At 43.8% G+C, this 26,627-nt stretch overlaps 1 protein-coding gene across 1 annotated transcript in view; it reads right to left on the reverse strand.

Annotated features, from left to right (window-relative positions):
* Positions 1–25,817, reverse strand: part of MAP7D3 (MAP7 domain containing 3) — a 68,979-nt gene extending 43,162 nt beyond the window's left edge. Inside the window, exons 1-2 of the mRNA XM_061408456.1 lie at positions 25,686–25,817; positions 7,216–7,368 (exon numbers count right to left, since the gene is read on the reverse strand). Of these exons, the coding sequence (XP_061264440.1) occupies positions 7,216–7,255 (40 nt within the window). The 5' untranslated portion in view covers positions 7,256–7,368; positions 25,686–25,817. The remainder of the gene's footprint in view (positions 1–7,215; positions 7,369–25,685) is intronic.
* Positions 25,818–26,627: the final 810 nt, after the last annotated feature.

Raw genomic sequence — 26,627 nt, forward strand, 5'->3', positions numbered from 1 at the left:
AATGGCCACTGGGGTGTTGAAAAGGTCTAGACTTAAAATTATTAAAGGGCAAGAAAATGTCCTTATTTTTTTTGCTCGACTTCAAATAAAGTAGAGCAAACATGGGCTGTGTCTTCTCATTCTAAATACAGGGCCTGTAATATAAAAGGAGCTTCAGGGGATGCCAAAAAGCATAAAATATCAAGGAATGCCCTTTAAAGACACTTTGGAATTTCTATAAGAGTTAAAACTTGGTAAAATCCAGATGGGAGAGGAGAGGAAAAGAGGAGTTGAGATGGTTTATTAAAACACAGATTGCTGGGCCCCATTCCCAGAGTTTCTGATTCTATAAGTGTGATTAACTGTATAACATATACCACCAAGGAAATGTACCGAATGTCTAGTGTGATGTCAAGTTCAGCCTGAGTGGTTAATATCATTACACTTTGATGATGATCAATATTTAAAAATTCTAATCCAGATCTAGCATTATCATTACACTTTGATGATGACAAATATTAAAAATTCAAATACAGATCTAGTGTCATGTACATCCTGATACTTGACATTTGTTCACTAAGGGCAGGCAAATGCTTTGCTCTAGGGTTCACTGAAAGCCAGGTCTGGCCAAGGCCTTGGGGTGAGCATTACAATGGAGGGAGGAACATCACAGACCCTGAGCTGCCAGGCAGGGAAGCCTGAGAACATTTTGTACCACAATTTTCTGAGACAGAGTGTGGTGGTACAACACATTGAATAGACAGTTTTCCTTCTCATTCCCACCCTCACCCCCATAGGATAGTTCACCCATATCACACAGTCATATCTACATTTGAAAAGGAGCTAACACAGGTATTGGGAAGGTAAAGAAAGCCAGATCACACACAGGAAGTGAAATGCACAAGAATCTCCTCTCCAAAGAAAGCCAGATCACACACAGGAAGTGAAATGCACAAGAATCTCCTCTCCTTGCCACCCAAGAAGGAAAAGTTTCCCAGGGTCAGCAAAAGGACTAAACAATTCTGTCCCTAACTCTGGCTCTTCTTGAGAATCCCTTTGCAAAACTCAATTGTTTGTCACTGGGCTGATATCCTTGGGGAGTCAAAAGCTTGCACTGTAAGCCTCATTGTTTTTTCTTGGCCAGCTCACAGATCTCTTTAGAGAATGTGTACTCTTAGAGACAAAAGGGCCTGACAGGGCAAAGGGGAACTTCTGTGCACATGCTTTGAGGCACGTGGGTCTGTGGGGATGCACACGTGGGCAGCCAAGAGGCGAAGCAGGCTTCCAACGGGTTGTCATCTCTCTATGCAGCTGGGCTGAAAGATTCAGTAACATAGAAAAAAACTTAAGAGTCAGCCGGACATCCAAGCCCTTGAAAAGAAAATTCTCCAGAATTTTCAAAGTGTTGGGATAGATGGAGGGTGGGGGGGAGAGGAAAGGAAAAGAGCATTATCTCTGAGGCCAAGTAAATAGAACATCTTTCCCTGCTCTCAGGAAAAACATATTCCCTTGACATTGCTTTTCTTTAGTTTCTAGATATTAGTGTCGAGGACAGATCACAGAATGTGAGAGCTGGGAAGGAACATCAAGGCCACTACACTGAGTCCTCTTATTCTCCCCTGAGGCTCAGAGAGGCTTGCTGATGCAAGTTCCCACAGCTGATGGAACCCAGGTCTCCCAGCACCCTATCTAATGAACTTTCCTCTGCACACCCGTGAAAGGCTGTCCACACAATCTTTTAGAAGAAGAAAAAAAAAGTGAGAATTGCTGACCCAGTGCTAGGAACAACTATGTAATCCAGCTGGAATTTGACCTATATCCTCCCAATGAAACTGAAACGGACATGGGAGGGAAACAGATGGAGATCCCGCTGAGTTATGAAAGACATACTTAAAGGATGTTGAACAACAGTTATTATTGTGAAGGAACCAGTGAACTGGCTCCTACCTGCTGCTCCACATAATTCTCACTACATCCTCACAGGAACCCTATTCTGTCTGCAACAGCAAAACCAGACAAACATTTGGGCTCAAGCCGATCTCTTGATCTCTACTCTTCCCCCCACCCTCATCCCACCTCACAGAAGCATGATTCGAATTCAGGATAATCTAACTCTAGAGTTCTCTAGAGTTTTCCAGAGGTATTAGGAGCCAGAACAGGAGAGAGCTACCCAAAACAGTGCCTGGTGGTCTATGCTGGGGCTTAAGGAGTGGCCAAGCATGCATGCTAAGTTGCTTCACTTGTGTCCGACTCTTTGCGACCCCATGGACAGTAGCCCTCCAGGCTCCTCTGTCCATAGGATTCTCCAGGCAAGAACACAAGTGGGTTGCCATGCCCTTCTCCAGGGGATCTTCCTGACCCAGGGATTGAACCCATGTCTCTTATGTCTCCTGCATTGGCAGCAGGTTCTTTACCACTGAGCCACCTAGGAATCCCAAAAGAGTGGCCATATCCAGCTGTTACTTGAATCTGGAGGTGGGGATGGAGGAGATGATCAAGTACCAGCCAAGCCAGAGAGGCTTCATGGAAGAAGTGGCTTTTAAAACCAGGCTTTATAAATAGTGACTATTTATTGGATAGTAAATTCATATATGTGTTACCCTCAGAACCCTGCGCAGTGCTCTGTGGAGGGTTTGTGTTCAATTTGTTTTTGTTGCTGTCAATATTATTATGCCTGGAGATAATTCAACTGAAACATACCCAGGAGGAATTGTTCAGTCATCTGGATCTACCCAGTTCTTTTCTTTCTCTGGGAGGAGGAGCCTGGATGCCAAATTCTGGTTCCTTCTGGATGTGCCTACCCTGGGAAACTGCTGAAGAGGCTGACTTGAGAAAGAAAGTGAGAAATAAAGCACTGATTTCAATTTCAGTTCTGTAGAAATATTTGGGCAGTCTGCTTGATGGTGTTTTCATGATTAAAAATGACCCAGTGTGTGCACTTAACAGGAACATGGGCCACAGCAGGCCTGACATATGCTTTTCCCATCTCCATATGTTTCACTTATATCTTAATCCTCAGCCTGCTGGGAAAGAACTGGGTAAGATGGCACTTTGGGGACCGCTTTCAGTTGGTCTCGTGTGATTTTCTTAGCCTATGGTATTCACACATCCTCCACTGTGAGTTGGAATCTGGCCCCAGACCTGTGGAATTGCCATAGGGCTGGCTGCAGGGGAAAGAAAATTCTAAATGTGAAAGGACTTTGTTCACATGTGAGTCAGGGATGTGTTTGCTCTGTTTAAAGAAGGGGGAATGATATTTGAAGCAAATTCGTTCAGGGAGAAATGCTGCCATTATATATAAACATTCGAAATTTAGTGACTGGCTGGCTACCAACTTGCCTTTTGCCCACTGTCACCTGGTCGTTCATCAGTAGAGAATCTGCCTACAATGCAGGATTCCCAGGGAAATGCAAGTTCGATCCCTAGGTTGGGAAGATCCCCTGAAAAGGGCATGGCAACCCACTCCAGTATTCTTGCCTGGAGATTCCAATGGACAGAGGAGACTGAAGGGCTACAGTCTATGGGGTTGCAAAGAGCTGGACACAACTGAAGCAACTTAACACGCATGCACGTGTGGTAAAAAGAGCATGGGCTTTGGAGCTCAAAATATCTGGGCTTGCTTCCCAGTCCTGCCACCTAAAGACTCATTGACCCTGCGCTTAGGTTTCCTCATCTGTAAAATGAGGAAACAATTGCTTAAAACTGTTTTATAAATCTTGAAATCACTTGATGTAAAGCATCAGATGTTCAGTATACAGTATGAGCTAGATATAAAGTAGTAGTAATAATAGCTAATATTAGTAATAATAACAATAGCTATAATAGTAATAACAATAGCTAAAATTTCAGAGGCACGCATTATGTGCCAGGCTTTGAGTTACGCATCTTTTCCCCACGTTGATCCACTTAGTTTGACAATAATTCTACGAGGTTAGAAGAATTATCCCCTAAAATGCCTAATACTATTAATCATGACGATATACAATACAGCTCAGATCAGGATAATCCCACACCTTCTAATCCTGCTTTTTCTCCCTCATCTGCCCTCACACCTCCCCATCCTCCTCCGCACAGAGTTTTCATTTGAGTCCAGAGCGCTGGAGTTGTCTCACCAGGTAACAGACAGGGGAATGAACACAGGAGGCCAAGAGCACAAACATTTTGCAACCCAAATGCTGGAAGAAGGCTTTGCAGTTAGAGATAAGAGATCAAATTTTCATGCAAAGAGTACTAATTGTGTGGAACTATCTAACAAAAGGGCTTATTTGCGGGGGAGCGGGGCGGGGAACAAACATGAGGGTCATTCAGAAATCTCCTTTTAAATCAGAATACTGGAGCTTCACAGAAGGCCGAGACTCTGTGTTCCTGCTACCACCCTCCTTCCGTCTCCGCTTCCCTCAGCTGTTGGGGGGTGGGGGGGGCGGGGAAGCGGGGTCAAGGTAGGGCCTTTTCCCTTCAGGTGGCAAGAATCCAGCCGTCCCCTCCCCCAGACCCCTCTTCCGGTGGGGAACGCACAAGGCGGGAGCAGATACAGTCCAAACACATAGATGGCTGTCACTAGGATGCTTGTGACACTCTTCTTACAAATGGAAACGGCCTGGTTGGAAGTTAGCACTTGCAAGCAGAGAGGATCTCCCCTGAGGGTAATCTAAAGCTAAAGCAGCCTCAGATGAGAATCCGCCTCGGAAGCTCATACTCAGCCTCAGCAGTTTATCGCAAAGAGGGAAGCACATTGGCCTTGAAGGTCTAGAAGGGGTTAACCCAGTCACGTGGCTAAACACACCGCCCCGCCCACCTCCGCTGGCCGGGCAGACACCCGCGGGAAGTGCTGCCTCCGGCGTGAGAGGCTTATTTAAATGCTAACTGAAGACAAAGCAGAATCTATTTTCCCTTTGGCTTCCAGGAAGCCACAGCAGAGAATTTCAACATTTTTCCCTAACACTGTCTGAGCCTGGTCCCAAATTCTTTTCCGACTACGTCTCCCCCTCCCTGCCACTTCTGCCAAATTTCTGGGTGTGTGTGGTCGAAAAGAAGCACAGTCAGCCGGGTCCCCAGAATTCATGGAAATATGACAGAGAGTAATGTAACATTTTGTATTATGTCTAGTTTTAAAATAAAAAAAGCCCTGTTTTTCTCCAGTGACATTTTACATCACACTCCAAGACAATCTGTTGTGAAGGGACACTTTGGGGAAAGGCCAAAGATGGAAAAACTCAAACTGGGACTCTTTGGATACCTCGAAGACACTCAATATCCGGAGCTTAGAGATATAGTCAGCTGTCCTCTCCCATCTTACAAAGGAAGCCACTTGGAGAGACTGACTTGTCCAAGGTCACACAGCTAGTAAACGGCAGAGCTCTATATGGTAAAGTTTTCAAAATGCTGTTATACACAATCCAAATTATCACCACAGCAGGGGGCATTTTTGTGTGTTGAAATTAGCTGATGAGTTGTCAGGAGGATTAAAATAACATCTGCAAAGTGGCATGCACAGTTGCTAAGGCAAATGAAATCAAAAGGTTCTATGCATTACACATTTTCTTTCCTTGATATTTATGTCCACATACATTTTGAGTTTACAGAGTTGTAATGTTTGTGTCTATATCACATCTTGATCTCTTTTTTTCACTTAACACAGACCCCATACTTACTATTTTAATGCTTAAAGAACATTCCATCTGGTCCATACTCTACTTTTTTTTTTTTTTTTTTTTTAACACGCTACCATTATTGAACATTTGGGTGGTTTCTAGCGTTTCACCATTATATATAGCGAGGCTTGGAACAACCTTATACAGCTTGCCACCCTCCCACCCACTGCGGTCCTTTTTAGCTGGTTTCTTTGGAAAATGTTCTCAAAAACAGAATGAGGCATATAAAGAGCTTTCAAAGCAGATTGCTCTCTAGAGAAATAGCACCAGTTTACTGTGTTTGTGTGTCATCAGTGATGGCACGCTATGGCAGTCAGAAAAAAAAAGTGGTTTAACTCTTCTGTCTGGGCATAGAAAAGGAACTTGGGAGTTCTTGGCTGAAACTTCCTAGCCTGGCCTTGCGCACTCCACCCTTCAGTCCTTGGCAGTGTTAGTGCTTTTCTGGCCTTTTCCTAACTTCCTGCTTCTGCACAGAGTCTTGGAGCAGAAGTGAGCATGCTAATACAGAAGAGGATGAACAGTTTTGTAACAGTAAGTGGCAAAAACCTAAGAAAAGCAACATACAGAAATTGACCGCCTCAAGGGCTTCACCAAATGAAAGGTGATTCACTTGTAAATTTCCATCACGGACAAAAAGGTGATTTTGGTTTCAAAGATTAGTTGGTAAGAAAAGCCTGCCATTTCAGAGAGAAAAATCTCACTGTAGACCTATGTTGCATGTGTTTGATTTGACCATTTGGCCCAGTGGACTTGAGATATCTGTTCTGACTTCTGTCACAAATTACCAGTTATTTAACAATCACAGGTTAAATATTTTGAGTGTTAAAGACTTTGGCTTCCATGCATCATCTCATTTAATCGTCATAACTACCACGATCATCCTCTTTTTACAGATGAGGAAACTGAAGCTTAGAAAGATTACCTTTCCCAAAGTCACACACCTAGGAAGTACAAGAGCTGTGATAAGAACTCAGGTCTGATTCTAAGGTCTTTTTGTGCTTGATCTCGTCCTGCCTCTTATATTCTCATTTATGAGATGGGGACTTACCTGCCATACTTACTCCAGTGTTGTTTCAAGGATCAAATGAGAGAAAAACCCCAAAGTGCTTTGCAAAGAGTAAACAAAACATTGTATAGATGTGTAGGCATTTTATAAATGTGAGGCGTGGTCATCACTTGGATTTAATTCGGCTACTGTGATGCTCTGGGCTTCCCGGGTGGCACAGACAGTAAAGCGTCTGCCTGCAATGCGGGATACTTCGGTTTGATCCCTGTGTTGGGAAGATCCTCTGGAGAAGGAAATGGCACCCCACTCCACTACTCTTGCCTGTAAAATCCCATGGACAGAGGAGCCTGGTAGGCTACAGTCCATGGGGTCGCAGAGTCAGACACAACTGAGCGACTTCACATGGTCATGGTGATGCTCTAGGACTCTAACCTGGCACAGCTCTAGGCTTTTGGGAGAGACTCAGTCGTTTCTATTTTAAGAACAGTTTCTGGGAAGTGGGTCCCTGATTTCAGTTACACTGTGATATTTGCAAATGCAGTGCTCCCCCTCGATAGAACTATCAGGAGAAAGACTTACCGCTGCCGGTGCCATTGCTCCTGATTATGGAGTGATCCATGTTTCAAAAGTAGTTCGGTGGACTAGATGGGGTTGTGGTCCTCACCTGGTTCAGGTTTTATTGGCGTGGATGAATCATGAAGCTGGCAAGTAAGTGAAGGAGTGGCTGTGTCCCTGAGGGAGAAACCAAGAGTTAGGCACAGTTCACCTTAATACCTGAGCCAGAGACCAGCCATTGAGAGGATGTTAGCCCTGAAAGAGGCTAATTGAGTTTTATTGTTTTTGTTTAAAAGGTATGCACTGTCCCTATGGGGAAAAGACAAGGAACACTGTGTAAGTCATATATTGTATTAGACTCTTATGGGAAATTGTGGAACAAGATGCCTTTGGGCATACCTGCTTGTGGCACACCTGTGTGACACACTTGCCTGTCTGTGACATGCCTCCCTGAGTGTGCTGTGCCTCCTGGTCTCTTACATACATGGTCTCTTACATACATGGTCTCTAATTCTAGTAAAACTCTATGAAGTAGATACTATTATTATGCCCATATTACAGATGAGGAACTCAATCTGCCCCAGGATACACAGCTTCTAAATGAAACTAACAGCATACTGACCTCCCAAAAGAAGGAAAGAAGACCTGGGAACTGTGACTCAGGAGACTTGAGTTCTAGTTCTTAAGGTGCCACTACCTACCTGGGTGACCTCACCCAAGTCACTCCAGTTCTGTTCCATCCTCTACAAATTAAAGGATCCTACTCCCTTGTGGCTTTAGTTCTTTCCTAGCTTTACATTTTGTGTTTTTTAGAATCTGTGCCATTATTGATGATTACTTACAATTGAAATGAAACGTGTTTAGTTGCTCAGGAAAGTAGAACTATAAATACTAAGTATCAAGGTCCCAGATCCAACATATAGATAAGAGTGAGCATGGCAGAAATGACAACAGAAAAGACACTATTTGGCAAGGCTGAGTGTTGATGCCATCTAGTGGGGAAAAGGAGCATGGCTTCCAGGCAAGGCCCTCTCCTGTGCTGCTGCTGCTGCTGCTGCTAAGTCGCTTCAGTCGTGTCCGACTCTGTGTGACCCCATAGACAGCAGCCCACCAGGCTCCCCCGTCCCTGGGATTCTCCAGGCAAGAACACTGGAGTGGGTTGCCATTTCCTTCTCCAATGCAGGAAAGTGAAAAGTGAAAGTGAAGTCGCTCAGTCGTGTCTGACTCTTAGCAACCCCATGGACTGCAGCCTACCAGGCTCCTCCGTCCATAGGGGAAAACCAGCAGAAATCATCCAATTGACCAGTACAAGGGATTTCACAGATATGTTAAATCTTACAAGGTTTATAAAAGTCAATTACTTTTCTTTTGACCAAATTGATATTGGAAAAATTGCTTTTCTGGGCATTATTATTAAATAGATGTGATATTGGGTGTATACTGGGTCCTTTCCCATGATCCTCTCTCTCTCTCAATTGGAATCCCAGAACCCTAGAAGGTCTGAGAAGGAAGGAAGCATCCTCAGAGAATTTCTAGGGTAACCCATTTCATTGTACAGAAAAAATGTTTTGATCAAGGCACACAGGTAGTTGACATAAGCAGGCTGACATCAGGCTGGTCCCAGAACTCTAAAAATTGATCTGATAAAATCCACTCTCAGGAAATTAAAAGACGCTTGCTCCTTGGAAGAAAAGTTATGACCAACCTAGACAGCATATTAAAAAGCAGAGAAATTACTTTGCCAACAAAGGTCTCTCTAGTCAACGCTATGGTTTTTCCAGTAGTCATATACTGATGTGAGAGTTGGACTATAAGGAAAGCTGAGCGCCAAAGAACTGATGCTTTTGAACTGTGGTTTTGGAGAAGACTCTTGAGAGTCCCTTGGACTGCAAGTAGATCCAACCAGTCAATCCTAAAGGAAATCAGTCCTGAATATTCATTGGAAGGACTGATGCTGAAGCTGAAATTCCAATACTTTGGCCACCTGATGCGAAGAGCTGACTCATTTGAAAAGACTCTGATGCTGGGAGGGATTGGGGGCAGGAGGAGAAGGGGACGACAGAGGATGAGATGGCTGGATGGCATCACCGACTCGATGGACATGAGTTTGAGTGAATTATAGGAGTTGGTGAAGGACAGGGAGGCCTGGGGTGCTGCGATTCATGTGGTCGCAAAGAGTCGGACACAACTGAGCAACTGAACTGAACTGAAATGATAGCTCCCATGCCTGGAGCAAGATTAGGAGACCTAATCAATGATATGAACAGTATGAAAAGGCAAAATGATAGGATACTGAAAGAGGAACTCCCAAGGTCAGTAGGTGCCCAATATGCTACTGGAGATCAGTGGAGAAATAACTCCAGAAAGAATGAAGGGATGGAGCCAAAGCAAAAACAATACCCAGTTGTGGATGTGACTGGTGATAGAAGCAAGGTCCGATGCTGTAAAGAGCAATATTGCATAGGAACCTGGAATGTCAGGTCTATGAATCAAGGCAAATTGGAAGTTCAAACAGGAGATGGCAAGAGTGAATGTCGACATTCTAGGAATCAGCGAACTAAAATGGACTGGAATGGGTGAATTTAACTCAGATGACCATTATATCTACTACTGTGGGCAGGAATCCCTCAGAAGAAATGGAGTGGCCATCATGGTCAACAAAAGAGTTGGAAATGCAGTATTTGGATGCAATCTCAAAAACGACAGAATGATCTCTGTTCGTTTCCAAGGCAAACCATTCAATATCACAGTAATCCAAGCCTATGCCCCAACCAGCAACGCTGAAGAAGCTGAAGTTGAACGGTTCTATGAAGACCTACAAGACCTTTTAGAACTAACACCCAAAAAAGATGTCCTTTTCATTATAGGGGACTGGAATGCAAAGGTAGGAAGTCAAGAAACACCTGGGGTAACAGGCAAATTTGGCCTTAGAATACGGAATGAAGCAGGGCAAAGGCTAATAGAGTTTTGCCAAGGGAACACACTGGTCATAGCAAACACCCTCTTCTAACAACACAGGAGAAGACTCTACACGGACATCACCAGATGGTCAACACCGAAATCAGATTGATTATATTCTTTGCAGCCAAAGATGGAGAAGCTCTATACAGTCAGCAAAAACAAGACTAGGAGCTGACTGTGGCTCAGATCATGAGCTCCTTATGGCTAAATTCAGACTTAAATTGAAGAAAGTAGGGAAAACCACTAGACCATTCAGGTATGAACTAACTCAAATCCTTTATGATTATACAGTGGAAGTGAGAAATAGATTTAAAGGACTAGATTTGATAGACAGAATGCCTGATGAACTATGGACTGAGGTTCATGACATTGTACAGGAGACAGGGAACAAGACCATCCCCATGGAAAAGAAATGCAAAAAAGCAAAATGGCTGTCTGGGGAGGCCTTAAAAATAGCTGTGAAAAGAAGAGAAGTGAAAGGCAAAGAGAAAAGGAAAGATATAAGCATCTGAATGCAGAGTTCCAAAGAATAGCAAGGAGAGATAATACAGCTTTCCTCAGCGATCAATGCAAAGAAATAGAGGGAAACAACAGAATGGGAAAGACTAGAGATCTCTTCAAGAAAATCAGAGATACCAAGGGAACATTTCATGCAAAGATGGGCTCGATAAAGGTCAGAACTGGTATGGACCTAACAGAAGCAGAAGATATTAAGAAGAGGTGGCAAGAATACACAGAACAACTGTACAAAAAAGAGCTTCATGACCCAGATAATCACGCTGGTGTGATCACCCACCTAGAGCCAGACATCCTGGAATGTGAAGTCAAGTGGGCCTTAGAAAGCATCACTACGAACAAAGCTAGTGGAGGTGATGGAATTCCAGTTGAGCTATTTCAAATCCTGAAAGATGATGCTGTGAAAGTGCTGCACTCAATATGCTAGCAAAGTTGGAAAACTTAGCAGTGGCCACAGGACTGGAAAAGGTCAGTTTTCATTCCAATCCCAAAGAAAGGCAATGCCAAAGAATGCTCAAACTACCGCACAATTGCACTCATCTCACACGCTAGTAAAGTAATGCTCAAAATTCTCCAAGCCAGGCTTCAGCAGTATGTGCACCATGAACTTCCAGATGTTCAAGCTGGTTTTAGAAAAAGCAGAAGAACCAGAGATCAAATTGCAAACATCCACTGGATCATGGAAAAAGCAAGAGAGTTCCAGAAAAACATCTATTTCTGCTTTATTGACTATGCCAAAGCCTTTGACTGTGTGGATCACAATAAACTGTGGAAAATTCTGAAAGAGATGGGAATACCAGACCACCTGACCTGCCTCTTGAGAAACCCATATGCAGGTCAGGAAGCACAGTTAGAACTGGATATGGAACAACAGACTGGTTCCAAATAGGAAAAGGAGTACGTCAAGGCTGTATATTGTCACCCTGCTTATTTAACTTACATGCAGAGTAGATCATGAGAAACGCTAGGCTAGAAGAAGCACAAGCTGGAATCAAGATTGCCCGGAGAAATATCGATAACCTCAGATAAGCAGATGACACCACCCTTATGGCAGAAAGTGAAGAGGAACTAGAAAGCCTCTTGATGAGAGTTAAAGAGGAGAGTCAAAAAGTTGGCTTAAAGCTCAACATTCAGAAAACGAAGATCATGGCATCTGGTCTCATCACTTCATGCGGAATAGAGGGGGAAACAGTAGAAACAGTGTCAGACTTTATTTTTTTGGGTTCCAAAGTCACTGCAGATGGTGATTGCCGCCATGAAATTACAAGATGCTTATTCCTTGGAAGGAAAGTTATGACCAACCTAGATAGCATATTGAAAAGCAGAGACATTACTTTTCCAACAAAGGTCCATCTAGTCAAGGATATGGTTTTTCCAGTGGTCATGTATGGATGTGAGAGTTGGACTGTGAAGAAAGCTGAGCGCTAAAGAATTGATGCTTTTGAACTGTAGTGTTGGAGAAGACCCTTGAGAGTCCCTTGGACTGCAAGGAGATCCAACCAGTCCATTCTAAAGGAGATCCAACCAGTCCATTCTAAAGGAGATCAGTCCTGGGTGTCTTTCGAAGAACTGATGCTAAAGCTGAAACTCCTAATACTTTGGCCACCTCATGTGAAGACTTGACTCATTGGAAAAGATTCTGATGCTGGGAGGGATTGGGGGCAGGAGGAGAAGGGGACAACAGAGGATGAGATGGCTGGATAGCATCACTGACTCGATGGACGTGAGTCTGAGTGAACTCCGGGAGTTGGTGATGGACAGGGAGGCCTGGCGTGCTGCAATTCATGGGGTCGCAAAGAGTAGGACAGAACTGAGTGACTGAACTGAACTGAACTGAATCAATGATATTTGCATATTTGAAGAAAGCCTGACGGTTCTGATGGGAAGGAATGGGTGTCTGACAAAAACCAGAAGGCACAGACCCTGAGTGGAGCTTTAGGCACTAGAAGGCGCTCTTACTGCAGGGAGAGAGGGAAGGCTGTCTCTCTAGGGTTCCTGCTGCTGCTGCTAAGTCACTTCAGTCATGTCCGACTCTGTGTGACCCCATAGACGGCAGCCACCAGGCTCCCCCATCCCTGGGATTCTCCAGGCAAGAACACCTGAGTGGGTTGCCATTTCCTTCTCCAGTGCATGAAAGTGAAAAGTGAAAGTGAAGTCGCTCAGTCGTGTCCGACTCTTCGTGACCCCATGGACTGCAGCCTACCAGGCTCCTCCATCCATGGGATTTTCCAGGCAAGAGTACTGGAGTGGGGTGCCACTGCCTTCTCCCTAGGGTTCCTAGAAGCCCGCAGTGAAGGATCTCATCTTCCAGAGAGGCAGTCCCATCCTTGGGGGAGCGACCATAGCTCCCAGTGGGCTAGGTGTAATCTTACCTTTTCCGCTGCTTGCAGGAAAGAATATCAGAAGTGAGCATAAAAGCAAAGGTGGTTGCTGGATAACTTGCTTCTGCTAGAATGTATTTTTTAAAAAGTCGACTTGCAACAAATTCATAGCCCCTAATTCTAGTGGTCCACATAGTCTTGTAATTATCCTCTGCACAGTCAACCACATTTAATCATGATGATGACAACGATGATGGCTGACATCACCAAGTGTATTCATTGAGTCAGGGCCTTTGCCTTTATCGTATCATTTAGATCTGGCAAAAGCCCCATGAGGTACTAATTACGATCCTCATTTCACAACAGAGTAAGCTGACGCTCACAGAGCAGTTTACCCAGAGTCCCAAGGCTCCCCTGACTACTTCAGCCCTTAATCACAACCCTATACCACCTCTTCCGTGAGAACTTGGATAGGAGTCCCTTCTCAACACGTAGACCCCATTGTAAACGTGAGCAGAGTAATCCAGCAATTCTCTTCCGGGAATTGGTCCAGCTGCTTGGTAGGCTATTTGCCTGTAGGGGGAGAGATTACCTTGGGAAAACATTTCCTAATTTCTAACAAATTGCTTGCTGGTTGGAAGTGGAGGGGGAGATCTATGCAGGAAGATAGGTAAATAAGGGGAAGAACTTTTGATTGTCTGTTGTTCAGTTCATCAGAACAATTGCTTAACACAGACTGTTATGAACTGACTGTATAGTTAAGTGATTCAAACCTTCCTTCCTCTCTCATAAAAAGTCCCTTCAGTAATCAACAAGCATGCACAGTTATTCACGAAAAGGGATGGACTTCCTTCCAGTGTTTGTTGTCAAATATGAGCCCGTCTTCCTCCCATTAAATTATCAATTGGGTGAAGACTTTCTATGAAGAAGAATCTATCATCTATTGTCCCACCTCTTCCCACTTTTGGTCTTTTTTTTATTTGTTTTTTATGCTAAGAATAGATGCAAGAGCTTATATAACATTTTATGCTGCCTCTCTACAGTTTTTTGCTTTTAAGGCAGATAATAATAAACAAGCACATTTAGAAAAGGTCAACAGGAAACGGTTGAACACAAGCTGAGAAGGCTCTTAAAAAAGAGGAAGTAAGCTGGGGACTATAGAAACTTTGTGTCAGGAGGGTCATCAAAAAAGAAAAGGCTTTAAAAAAAGAGGCCACACCTCTTGCCTGGTCTCCACAAAGCAAGTCTAGACTATCAGCGGAATTTTCAGCTGTTTCCTGAAATAAGCCCAAGCTGCCAGTAGACTGACCACAAGTTGCCTCCAGGGCTAAAGATTGTGTCTTTTATAATCAGTAAATTCCCCCAAATTGCCTAGGCCAGTTTTGGTGTGTTTTAGATACTCAGTAAATACTTAATGAGTCAAAATGGACTTTGTAATCAGATTACAGGCTTCAAGAATCAGGGTGCTTTTATTGGTGAAACAGCAAAAGAAATAAGAAACTACAGACTTCCTTTCGGAGTATGAAGGGGAGATTGTATGGTAGTAAATGCACTCATCTCGTTGTATATGAATGATAATTGTAAAAATGCAGCCAGCAGGGCATATGGAAAGTTTTTCAGGACTTGTCACAGCTGCCTTCAAATTTAGCTGTCTACTTTCACTGTACAATTCACTGAAATAATTATTTGATTAAAAAAAAACCCCATGGTGTGTGTGTTGTTTAATCCAAAGAAGCTAGTATTGAAAATAATTTTTAGGATTTGGCCAATTCTTACCACCAGAAGTCTGAGGTCACTTATATGGTGTGATGTGTGAGAAATTCTCAAAGACACCCGTTTCTCTTCCTAGGTCTCCCAAGCTTTTCTCCTCAAGCTTGTGACTGCTACCTAAAATCCTGAGCGGGGGAGGTAAAGTCTTGTCTCTGGATGACATCTGTTAAAATCATGTATTTGGGAAAAAGGGAGGAGAAACCATCTTGGAAGGGAGCAATTATTATGTGCCAGGCATAATGCTGGCAAATATGCACATGAAAAGGTGCTCAAGCCTCATTAGTCATTAGGGACATTCAGATTAAAGCCATAGTGAGATACTACTATGTACGGATCAGGATGGCTAAAACAAAAAGCAAAACTAAAAACTGATACACTCAGGGAATTCACTGGCAGTCCAGTGGTTAAGATTCCACATGCCACGTGGCCAAAAAAAAAGTCAGGATCCCTTGCCTTCTGTAACTATCCAAAAAGAAATAAATATTTAAAACTAAGCAAAACTGATACTATCAAATGCTGAGAGGGATTCAGAGTATCTGTACTGCTTGTATATTGCTGATGAGATGAGATATCTTTGAGGAAGCAGGATGAAAATGTGGAATAATTTGGTCTCTTGTCTAGAATGGAGGTTTTTGTGTTGTTGTTGGGGGCTACCATGAAGTATTGTTATAAGCAGAGGCAGCAGCTCTGAACAGCAGTGACCAAGTGTTATGTGGTGACAAAAATCATTCTTAAGGAAAATGAAGAACCCTAGAGAAAGACTAAGCTCATGATCTTAGCCTGAAGCCTGGTCCAAAGAGGGGGCATTTATTTGACTTTTTTTTTTTCTATTAAAATTACATGGTCTCCAGAGGTTAGCCTAATTCAGTGCTCCCTCTAAGGAATGCATCACACTGCCTTTTAATCCTCAGGTTTATGTATGGATTTGCTGTGTCCTGAATTAGTCCCAGCACCCTAACTTCCCAGGACTGGTGAAGGTTGGAGAACATCTCTTGACAAGGGGATGCATGTGATCACAGGATTTACAGTACCTTTCACTATCAGGACTAATTACTTCCCCTCATTGATGGCTTTGGCTTTCATTTGAGCAAGAGTAGGGTACTTCCACGTCCAAGGTAAAAGAAACTCAAGTAAGACGGTAGGTGTTGCAAGAGGGCATCAGAGGGCAGACACACTGAAACCATAATCACAGAAAACTAGCCAATCTAATCACATGGACCACAGCCTTGTCTAACTCAATGAAACTAAGCCATGCCGTGTGGGGCCACCCAAGATGGGCGGGTCATGCTGGAGAGGTCTGACAGAATGTGGTCCACTGGAGAAGGGCATGGCAAACCACTTCAGTATTCTTGCCTTGAGAACCCCATGAACAGTATGAAAAGGCAAAATGATAGGATACTGAAAGAGAAACTCCCCAGGTCAGTGGTGCCCAATATGCTACTGGAGATCAGTGGAGAAATAACTCCAGAAAGAATGAAGGGATGGAGCCAAAGCAAAAACAATACCCAGCTGTGGATGTGACTGGTGATAGAAGCAAAGTCCGATGCTGTAAAGAGCAATAGTGCATAGGAACCTGGAATGTCAGGTCCATGAATCAAGGCAAATTGGAAGTGGTCAAACAGGAGATGGCAAGAGTGAATGTCGACATTCTAGGAATCAGCGAACTAAAATGGACTGGAATGGGTGAATTTAACTCAGATGACCATTATATCTGCTACTGCAGGCAGGAATCCCTCAGAAGAAATGGAGTGGCCATCATGGTCAACAAAAGAGTCAGAAATGCAGTATTTGGATGCAATCTCAAAAACGACAGAATGATCTCTGTTCGTTTCCAAGGCAAACCATTCAATATCACAGTAATCCAAGTCTATGCCCCAACTATTAACGCTGAAGAAGCTGAAGTTGAACGGTTCTATGAAGAACTACAAGACCTTTTAGAACTAACACCCAAAAAAGATGTCCTTTTCATTTTAGGGGACTGGAATGCAAAGGTAGGAAGTCAAGAAACACCTGGGGTAACAGGCAAATTTGGCCTTAGAATACGGAATGAAGCAGGGCAAAGACTAATAGAGTTTTGTGAAGAGAACGCACTGGTCATAGCAAACACCCTCTTCCAACAACACAGGAGAAGACTCTACACATGGACATCATCAGATGGTCAACACCGAAATCAGATTGATTATATTCTTTGCAGCCAAAGATGGAGAAGCTCTATACAGTCAGCAAAAACAAGACTAGGAGCTGACTGTGGCTCAGATCATGAACTCCTTATTGCAAATTCAGACTTAAATTGAAGAAAGTAGGGAAAACCACTAGACCATTCAGGTATGACCTAACTCAAATCCTTTATGATTATACAGTGGAAGTGAGAAATAGATTTAAGGGCCTAGATCTGATAGAGTACTGGATGAACTATGGACAGAGGTTCGTGACACTGTACAGGAGACAGGGATCAAGACCATCCCCATGGAATGCAAAAAAGCAAAATGGCTGTCTGAGGAGGCCTTACAAATAGCTGTGAAAAGAAGAGAAGTGAAAAGCAAAGGAGAAAAGGAAAGATATAAGCATCTGAATGCAGAGTTCCAAAGAATAGCAAGGAGAGATAATACAGCTTTCCTCAGCAATCAATGCAAAGAAATAGAGGAAAACAACAGATTGGGAAAGATTAGAGATCTCTTCAAGAAAATTAGAGATACCAAGGGAACATTTCATGCAAAGATGGGCTCGATAAAGGACAGAACTAGTATGGACCTAACAGAAGCAGAAGATATTAAGAAGAGGCATCAAGAATACAGAGGAGAACTGTACAAAAAAGAGCTTCACGACCCAGATAATCATGATGGTGTGATGACTCACCTAGAGCTAGACATCTTGGAATGTGAAGTCAAGTGGGCCTTAGAAAGCATCACTACGAACAAAGCTAGTGGAGGTGATGGAATTCCAGTTGAACTCTTTCAAATCCTGAAAGAGATTGCTATGAAAGTGCTGCACTCAGTATGCCAGCAAATTTGGAAAACTCTGCAGTGGCCACAGGCCTGGAAAAGATCAGTTTTCATTCTAATCCCAAAGAAAGGCAATACCAAAGAATGCTCAAACTACCACACAATTGTACTCATCTCACATGATAGTAAAGTAATGCTCAAAATTCTCCAAGCCAGGCTTCGGCAATACAGGAACCGTGAACTTCTAGATGTTCAAGCTGGTTTTAGAAAAGGCAGAGGAACCAGAGATCAAATTGCCAACATCCACTGGATCATGGAAAAAGCAAGAGAGTTCCAGAAAAACATCTATTTCTGCTTTATTGGCTATGCCAAAGCCTTTGACTGTGTGGATCACAATAAACTGTGGAAAATTCTTCAAGAGATGGGAATACCAGACCACCTGACCTGCCTCTTTAGAAACCTGTATGCAGATCAGGAAGCAACCGTTAGAACTGAATATGGAACAACAGACTGGTTCCAAATAGGAAAAGAGTACGTCAAGGCTGTATATTGTCACCCTGCTTATTTAACTCATATGCAGAGTACATCATGAGAAACCCTGGGCTAACTGAATATGGAACAACAGACTGGTTCCAAATAGGAAAAGAGTACGTCAAGGCTGTATATTGTCACCCTGCTTATTTAACTCATATGCAGAGTACATCATGAGAAACCCTGGGCTAGAAGAAGCACAAGCTGGAATCAAGATTGCCGGGAGAAATATCAATAACCTCAGATATGCAGACGACACCACCCTTATGGCAGAAAGTGAAGAGGAACTAAAAAGCCTCTTGATGAGAGTTAAAGAGGAGAGTGAAAAAGTTGGCTTAAAGCTCAACATTCAGAAAACGAAGATCATGGCATCTGGTCCCATCACTTTATGGGAAATAGATGGGGAAACAGTGTCAGACTTTATTTTGGGGGGCTCCAAAATCACTGTAGATGGTGACTGCAGCCATGAAATTAAAAGACGCTTACTCCTTGGAAGCAAAGTTATGACCAACTTAGATAGCATGTTGAAAAGCAGAGACATTACTTTGCCAACAAAGGTCCGTCTAGTCAAGGATATGGTTTTTCCAGTGGTCATGTATGGATGTGAGAGTTGGACTGTTAAGAAAGCTGAGTGCTGAAGAATTGATGCTTTTGAACTGTGGTGTTGGAGAAGACTCTTGAGAGTCCCTTGGACTGCAAGGAGATCCAACCAGTCCATTCTAAAGGAGATCGGTCCTGGGTGTCCTGGAATGATGCTAAAGCTGAAACTCCAGTACTTTGGCCACCTCGTGCGAGGAGTTGACTCATTGGAAAAGACCCTGATGCTGGGAGGGATTCGGGGCAGGAGGAGAAGGTGGGGGCAGGAGGAGAAGGGGACGACAGAGGATGAGATGGCTGGATGGCATCACCGACTCGATGGACATGAGTTTGGTTGAACTCCAGGAGTTGGTGATGGACAGGGAGGTCTGGTGTGCTGCAATTCATGGGGTCGCAAAGAGTCAGACACGACTGAGGGACTGAACTGAACTGAGGGTACTTCCCTGGTTCTGTAATTTCCCTGACAACTAAGAAGGTTGTCAAGGTTACCCACTTATCTCCACCTGACTCAAATCACCCTCCTGGCCTGGGAGCTCTGGGTAGTTTACTAGACAGATGTTGTCACGGTTGCCTGACTACCTGCCAATATGGTGAAAGCAAGCAAATAAATATGCTCTCTGCCTTTTACCTCTGGAAGGAGCCTGTCCGGAGGTAATTGAAGTAGAGAGCATCAAATAATCTCAATAAATACACATTGTGTTATACAGAGCAACTAAATCAAGCTGAAGAGTACTCTGAAGTGGAGTCTGTGTTATGACATGCCTGGATTGTTCATGTGGAGATCATTTCCTTGGAATGGAAAATGGCAGATGATTGTACAGTCAATGGGATTGCCATCTGGTTGATTTTATTCCAGGTACTTTGGCTGAATACCATTGATCAGAAAACAATTCATCTGACTGTGGTCATTTCTAATTGTTCTGACAGAACTGAGGACTTTTTCAGCCATGGAAACAGACTTGTTTTTGTATGGTTTTGATATTTAGGAATTTGGAACCCCTTCCCTTTATAAAGTATTCAAAAGTTCCATCCTTTTTCTAAAAATAAAACATATATCTGCATAAAGGCTGAAAGTTTATTACCTATTTATACAACGAAATCAGTAAACACTCTGAAAATGATCTTCCTTTTCACCTCAAATTTTGTATCATCTTGTGAAGTGAAGTGAAAGTCACTCAGTTGTGTCCAACTCTTTGTGACCCCATGGACTATACAGTCCATGGAATTCTCTAGGCCAGAATACTGGAGTGGGTAGCCGTTCCCTTCTTCAGTGTATCTTCCCAACCCAGGGATTGAACCCAGGTCTCCAGCATTGCAGGTGGATTCTTTACCAGCTGAGCCACAAGGGTAATATTTTGGGAGTGACTTTAATATCTATATCCTGTCTCCATCTAGAACATTCTATAACTCACAGTATCTTATAGGGGCTTGTTCAAATGAGGGGCCCTGACATTTACTGGAAGCTTTATTAGCTTCTTCTAGCTTTATGGTAAAAATCACTCTACAGAGCACCTATCTTAGCCTCGAGTTATTAAATCATTAAGGTGTGAATTAGTATCTCTCTCTCCTAGTAGACTGAGTTCTGAGAGAACAGAGACTATGTCTAATTTTGCTGACCATCAAATCTTTAGTATTTAGTGTGGTGTCTGGAGTAGGAACAGGTTCTCACTAAATATCTGTTTGTCCAGCACAGTGCCTCATGGGACCTGAGGCAGGGCTGAATGAAACAGCAGAAAGAAGCCCTAGCCTTCTCAAACTTGCTGTAGGCAGAACGCCAACCCCCAAATAGCTGAGGTAATCAATGGGATCTGGGCAGATTTCTGAGTGGGGGAATGAGGAAGGAAGCAAGTCACATGCTTAGGTTGGACTAGACTGGCCTAGACTAGGAAGCCAGGGGTATTATGTGAGTGGGGCGGTACCTGTCACACACTAGTGCCTCCCTCTAAGCCTCATCAGGGATGAGCAGGAGGCTGTTCCTCACAGCAAATAAAAGGGAAAAGGCACAAGGACTCGGAAAGCAGTCAGAGAGCATCACTACAATGGCCTAAGTAATAGTCATAAGAACTGCCATTTACCAAGCTTCAGGCAAATGCTCAATATTTTCCCAGATAGTATCTCATGTCTTCCTCTAAGAGGGATCTCATCTACGTTTCATGCTGTGGAAACTAAGGCTCAAGTTGGTCTGGAATGCAGCAGCATTCCCAAGCAAGTCCAAGTCCCTCTATGCCTGGTCTTTCTGAGTTCAGAGCCAGAACTCTGTTTGAACCACTATTCACTGGAAGAAGAATCTAGAAACACATAGAGCCTCCCGTGAGTGAGGGTGAAAGTAGCTGCCAGAGTACACTTGGGTCAGCTGCTGGAGAACCAGACAGACAGGTTTCTTGCCATGTGGGAGCAGGGTTTGGTTTGAGTCGTAACTAGGGCTGGAAGCAGGGTGTTACTGGGGAAGGACTGCTGTTGCTAAGTCGCTTCAGTCGTGTCCGACTCTGTGCGACCCCATAGACTGCAGCCCACCAGGCTCCCCTTGTCCCTGGGATTCTCCAGGCAAGGACACTGGAGTGGGTTGCCATTTCCTTCTCCAATGCATGAAAGTGGAAAGTGAAAGTGAAGTTGCTCAGTCGTGTCAGACTTTTTGCGACCCCATGGACTGTAGCCTACCAGGCTCCTCCGCCCATGGGATTTTCCAGGCAAGAGTACTGGAGTGGGGTGCCATTGCCTTCTCCCAGGGAAGGACTAGGCCAAGACAATTAAAGGAAAATATCCAGAACCTAGGAGAGCTCCCGGTTTGCTTCTCAGTGGGGTAAAGCTGGACATGGCAGTGCTACTGGCTCTCTCATTGGCTCAAAGAGTTTCCCTAGGTCAAGCAATCTATTCAGTGTGGGAACTGGGTGGCCTGAGCTGCCACTGTGCGCAGCTCATAAGTGGGAGCTCTGTGTTAAGATGGGACATGAGCCCAACTTCTAAGTTGTAGCCCTCTGAACCCGGTCCTTGCCCTGAATTCTTGAGCAATGGAAACAGCAGTGACAGCTGTGGAAACAAGCAACCTTGCTCATCTTGGCATTGAGTTATAGAGTACATCATCATTACAGAGGGAATCAGTAACATCTGTCTTTCCTGGCCCTTATTTAACTTATTCTAGTTGTGAAACCTCTCCATGTTCCCACTCTCTAACTACTGTAAATGATGCAAAAGGGGAGCAAGAGACTGAAAGAGGGAAGGAGAATTAATTTACCACTGGGTGAAATGAAAATGTACTGAAGTGTAATGGAATTTCATTAACTTTGGAAACTATGATGAATGCTGTCCAAATAATTCTTACTAATGCATAATTCACAGCTGAAAATAGAGCCAAACTCTCCTAAAAAGCACATCCACTTATGCCCCCAAATTAATTTGGTGTGTTATTCAGAATGGTTGACAGGATAAAAGATCTACTATGAAATGTAATCATCTATTAAGATTGGGAATCTATGAACCTTTCTAGTTTAGGAGAAGATGGTAGCTGATAACAAGTGGCATCTTGAGAGGCAGACACCCACAGTCCTCATTCTCATAATTTGACTCTCCCCAAAGACATCATTTTAGACATAACGAGAGAGAAGATAGGATGAGCTTTGAGATCTCCATAGCAACCATGGCCCAATTCATATATATCCCCAAAGCAAATTAAAATCAATTTCAAAAGATTCAAATGGGGTCAGGAAAAGGCCTATACCTTTTCTGACTGGAAATGCTTTTACATTATATGTTTATAGAGTATATAAATTATATAGACCATATAGTATATGCATTTACATATAACTACACAGAAAGATTTAAAAATTCCTTTCCCATTTTATGTAATAGTATCTATCCTGTTCCATAAACTCTCAACTGACATTTATCTCTTAACATCTTAAGACATAATAATCCCTTCATTAAAACTCGCTTATGCTTTTCGTATACTCAGGAGAGTGGTAATGGGAGAGAGACCTTTTCACCTTTAGATCTAACACAAACCCCCACGTGGTTGGCAAAGAGTAACTCTTATTAAGTAGGAGGGCAGCTATTGGTCCAGCTCCCACCAATGGGAATACGTAGATTCAAAGGCCAGTTGACATCTGACAATGGAGGCATCATAGCTTCCCCCCCTCCTCTATGGGTCCCTTCAGCCAATTAGAGAGAACCTTGGTCAGACACGTGCATAGTAATGTCAGCAATGGCTTCTGGAACCCTCTGAACTCCTTTCCCAAGGTAGACTGCACTAGAGGTGGAGGTATAATGAAGGAGCACTACTTCCAAGATCATCTCTATTTGTCTTAAAGGCCAGATCTTATGATTTGGGCTGCTGGAGTGGTAAATAAGCACAGGGACTGCTGATACAGAGTATGTGACTAAGTAGGAGGCAGCTTTTGGGCCAGCTTCCACCAATGGGAGATCTTAGTTTGAGAGGTCAACAACGCTTCACATTGGAGGCTACATGGCTCCTCCCCCTCCCATAGCTCCCTTCGACCACTCAGAGAGTACCCTAGACTTGACGTTTGGGGATAATTTCTCCTACCTCTCAACTCCTTCCCATAGGGCAGGGTGCAGAGTATGGAAGTGGAGATGTCATGAAGGTAGCACTATCTTCTAAGGCCAACCCTAGTTCTTCTCAAAGATCAGAAACTATGATCTGAAATTCTAGTAAGATGCCAGCACATGGCTGCTGATAAAAAGACTGTGAAGACAAGGAGGGTAGCCATTGGGCAAGCTTCCACCAATAGGAGACCTTAGTTTGAGAGGTCTTGGAAGATTGGCCTTGGAAGATGGTTGTCCCCCAAGACACACCCACTTTCATTCTCCAGACCTAGTGCTAGGAAAAGAACGTGAAAGGGTAGCAGAAAATATTCCTGATATCACTATTCACATGTGAACACAAGGTGCTCTCTGATTGGCTGAGGGACTCAAGGGGTGTGGGGAGGAGCCTTGACACCTCCATCGTGAGGCATTGATGGCCTCTCAAACTAAGGTCTGTCAATGGTGGAAGCTGACCAATGGATGACTCTTACTTAATAGCAAACTCTGTATCAACAGCCAAGCTGCTCGATTTGATGGCAGCACCCCATGTGACAGGCTATTAGTAGAAATAGAGTTGGCCTTGGAAAGTAGTAGTCCACCTGGACACCCACTTTCATTCTCCAGACCTAGCCCTAGGAAAAGGACTTGACAGGGTAGCAGAAGCCATCCTTGACATCACTATTCATATGTCAGCACAAGGTGCCCTCTGATTGGCTAAGGAACCCACAGAGAGGGAGGGAGGAGGAGGACAGAGGAGCCATGATGCTCCCATTGTGAGGCTTTAATTGTCTCACAAACCAAAATCTCCCATTAGTGGAAGCTGGCCAATGCCTATCTCCTACTTAATCACGTGTTCATATTAGAAATCAGTGTTCTTGCTTCCCACCTCGGTGCCCATACCACAGAAACTAGCTGTACCTAGAAGTTAGTACTCCCCCATAACACTTCCATCTTCACACAGTGCTCCCTACCCCAGGGGAAGGGAGCATTGTGTGAAGATGGAGGGTTGTATTAGTCATCCCTGACATCACTGTTCACGTGTCAGCAGAAGGTGCTCCCTGATTGACTTAAAAGGCCCCATGTGGGGAAGACAAATCATACCTCCATTGTGTGGCATCATGGCTCCTCCCCGCTCCCTCTCCACTCCACCTCATCATGGGCCCCTCAGCCACTCAGACACATGAATAGATATGTCAGGGAATGTATCTCTTTTCTGAACAACCTCCCTTGGGGCACAAGTGCAAAAAGTAGTTATTTACTAGGGGGTCTCTGAAATCTCTCATGGCCCCATTTTCTCACCCTCCATCCTTTCACATCCCCACCCATCCTCCCCGCTGCTATTTTGTGATGTCACAGTCTCCCTAAGTTACAGTAACCAGGCAACCCTTGGTAAAGACAACTCTGCCCATTCCCATACCTAGGTGCACTCACATTGAGACACTACATTTACCTCATTATCCAATGTATTTTCTAAGGCCCATCTAAGTTTCCCCTACTTCAGAACCTTGAAAACTTTCGAGTGATGGAAAAGCAGGCATTCATTAAACTCTCTGTGTGATTTGTCGCTTGTTCTCCCTCTAGCCTCATCCATCTCCCAAGGCTCCTCCCCATCATCTTTGCTCTAGGTGCTTTACCCAGACCTAGTGTAGGTGTTAGAGCTCAACCTCGGCCTGAAATGGCTGTTAACTTCATCTCCACCCACACAAAGGTCGCTTATCTTTCAAAGTCCAAGTCCATTATTTCCTTTGAAGCCTACTGCTGCTGCTGCTGCTGCTAAGTTGCTTCAGTCGTGTCCGACTCTGTGCGACCCCAAAGACGGCAGCCCACCAGGCTCCCCCACCCCTGGGATTCTCCAGGCAAGAACACTGGAGTGGGTTGCCATTCCCTTCTCCAACACGTGAAAGTGAGGTCGCTCAGTCGTGCCCGACTCTTAGCGACCCCATGGACTGCAGCCCACCAGGCTCCTCCGTCCATGGGCTTTTCCAGGCAAGAGTACTGGAGTGGTTTGCCATTGCCTTCTACTCTAGTTCAAATTCTGTCTTTGCTGCTGGTTTGAATTGAGACCCAGCAGCATAATTGCATCTTTACCTTGCTCCTGGTCTAGATTACCTGCTTTGTCCCTTTAGTCTTTTGTGCTCTATCTTACTCGATTTAAAATTTGTTTGGATGACTCTATTGAATGAATCTTTATAAGCTGTCTCCAACTCTTTTTGCAGCAAACAGAATAAATTAATAGTAAATAGAGTCTTGGAGAGTTTCACCTCGAAACCTTAGCTCTGCTGCTTCTTCCATGTACCCCATTCACTTTCTCTCCTACCTTGTTCTTTTTCAGGCAAGTCTGCTTCTGATGGGACTTGATAGATGTCAACTGCAACCCCAGGTGAGTGGATAGATGTTAGTGATTCTCTGGATGTGAGCCTAGCCACGAAGGTGGGCTTCTGATGTCTTCATCTAGGCCCTTCTCCAGAGTCTGAGCTCTCACAAGGAGTGACCCTGTATTTATACCCTGACCCTGCCCAGATTGATTGTGTGCTAATCAACTATTATGACCCGGCCTTAACTGTGATGTACGCAGACCAGGACCAGGTTATATGTGAATGTGTTTTAATGACTGAGTACTTTTCAAGGTAGAAGAAACATATTATTAGATAAGCACAAAGACTGATACAATAACTGTTAACCACAAAATGTTTTCGAGAATTCTATAGCTTCACAAGCCTAGAAGTAGGCTTGTTCATAAAGAGTGTGAACAGGTACTAGGATACTGCCTTAGCTTCTAGGCACTAATCAGAGCCCTGGGGCTTATTTCAGCCTTTGATTAGACTCCGGAGCCAAGACATATCCCACTTCCTTAAGAACTGGAACAGCAGTAGCAAAACATGTGAAAACCTTACTGAGTTTAGTTCTAAGTAAACTTTATGGTTCTCCATGCTGTAAAACCTCTTGTATTAAAAAAAATAGTGCTCACCATTTTTTAGCTTGTTACCTACTTCCTGTAAAGTGCTGTTGCTTTCCTCTTCAAATATCACTGTCCATTGCTGCAATGCTATAAGCCCAGCCTCTTTGCTTTGCTTAAAAAAAGAAACCCCATACCCTCTGTTGAAACAAAAAATCCAACAGCAAAAAAGTATCCATTGGGGCCCAGAGCAGGCTACCTCAAAATATGCTTTAATGACATATTAAATATTTTTAATAAAAGTTACTTAGACATGGTCAGTATAAGAGGGACACCCTGATGTCCTTTCTGTCTCCCCGAAAG

The sequence above is a fragment of the Bos javanicus genome, chromosome X (genome assembly GCF_032452875.1).
Source record: "Bos javanicus breed banteng chromosome X, ARS-OSU_banteng_1.0, whole genome shotgun sequence".
NCBI lineage: Eukaryota > Metazoa > Chordata > Mammalia > Artiodactyla > Bovidae > Bos > Bos javanicus.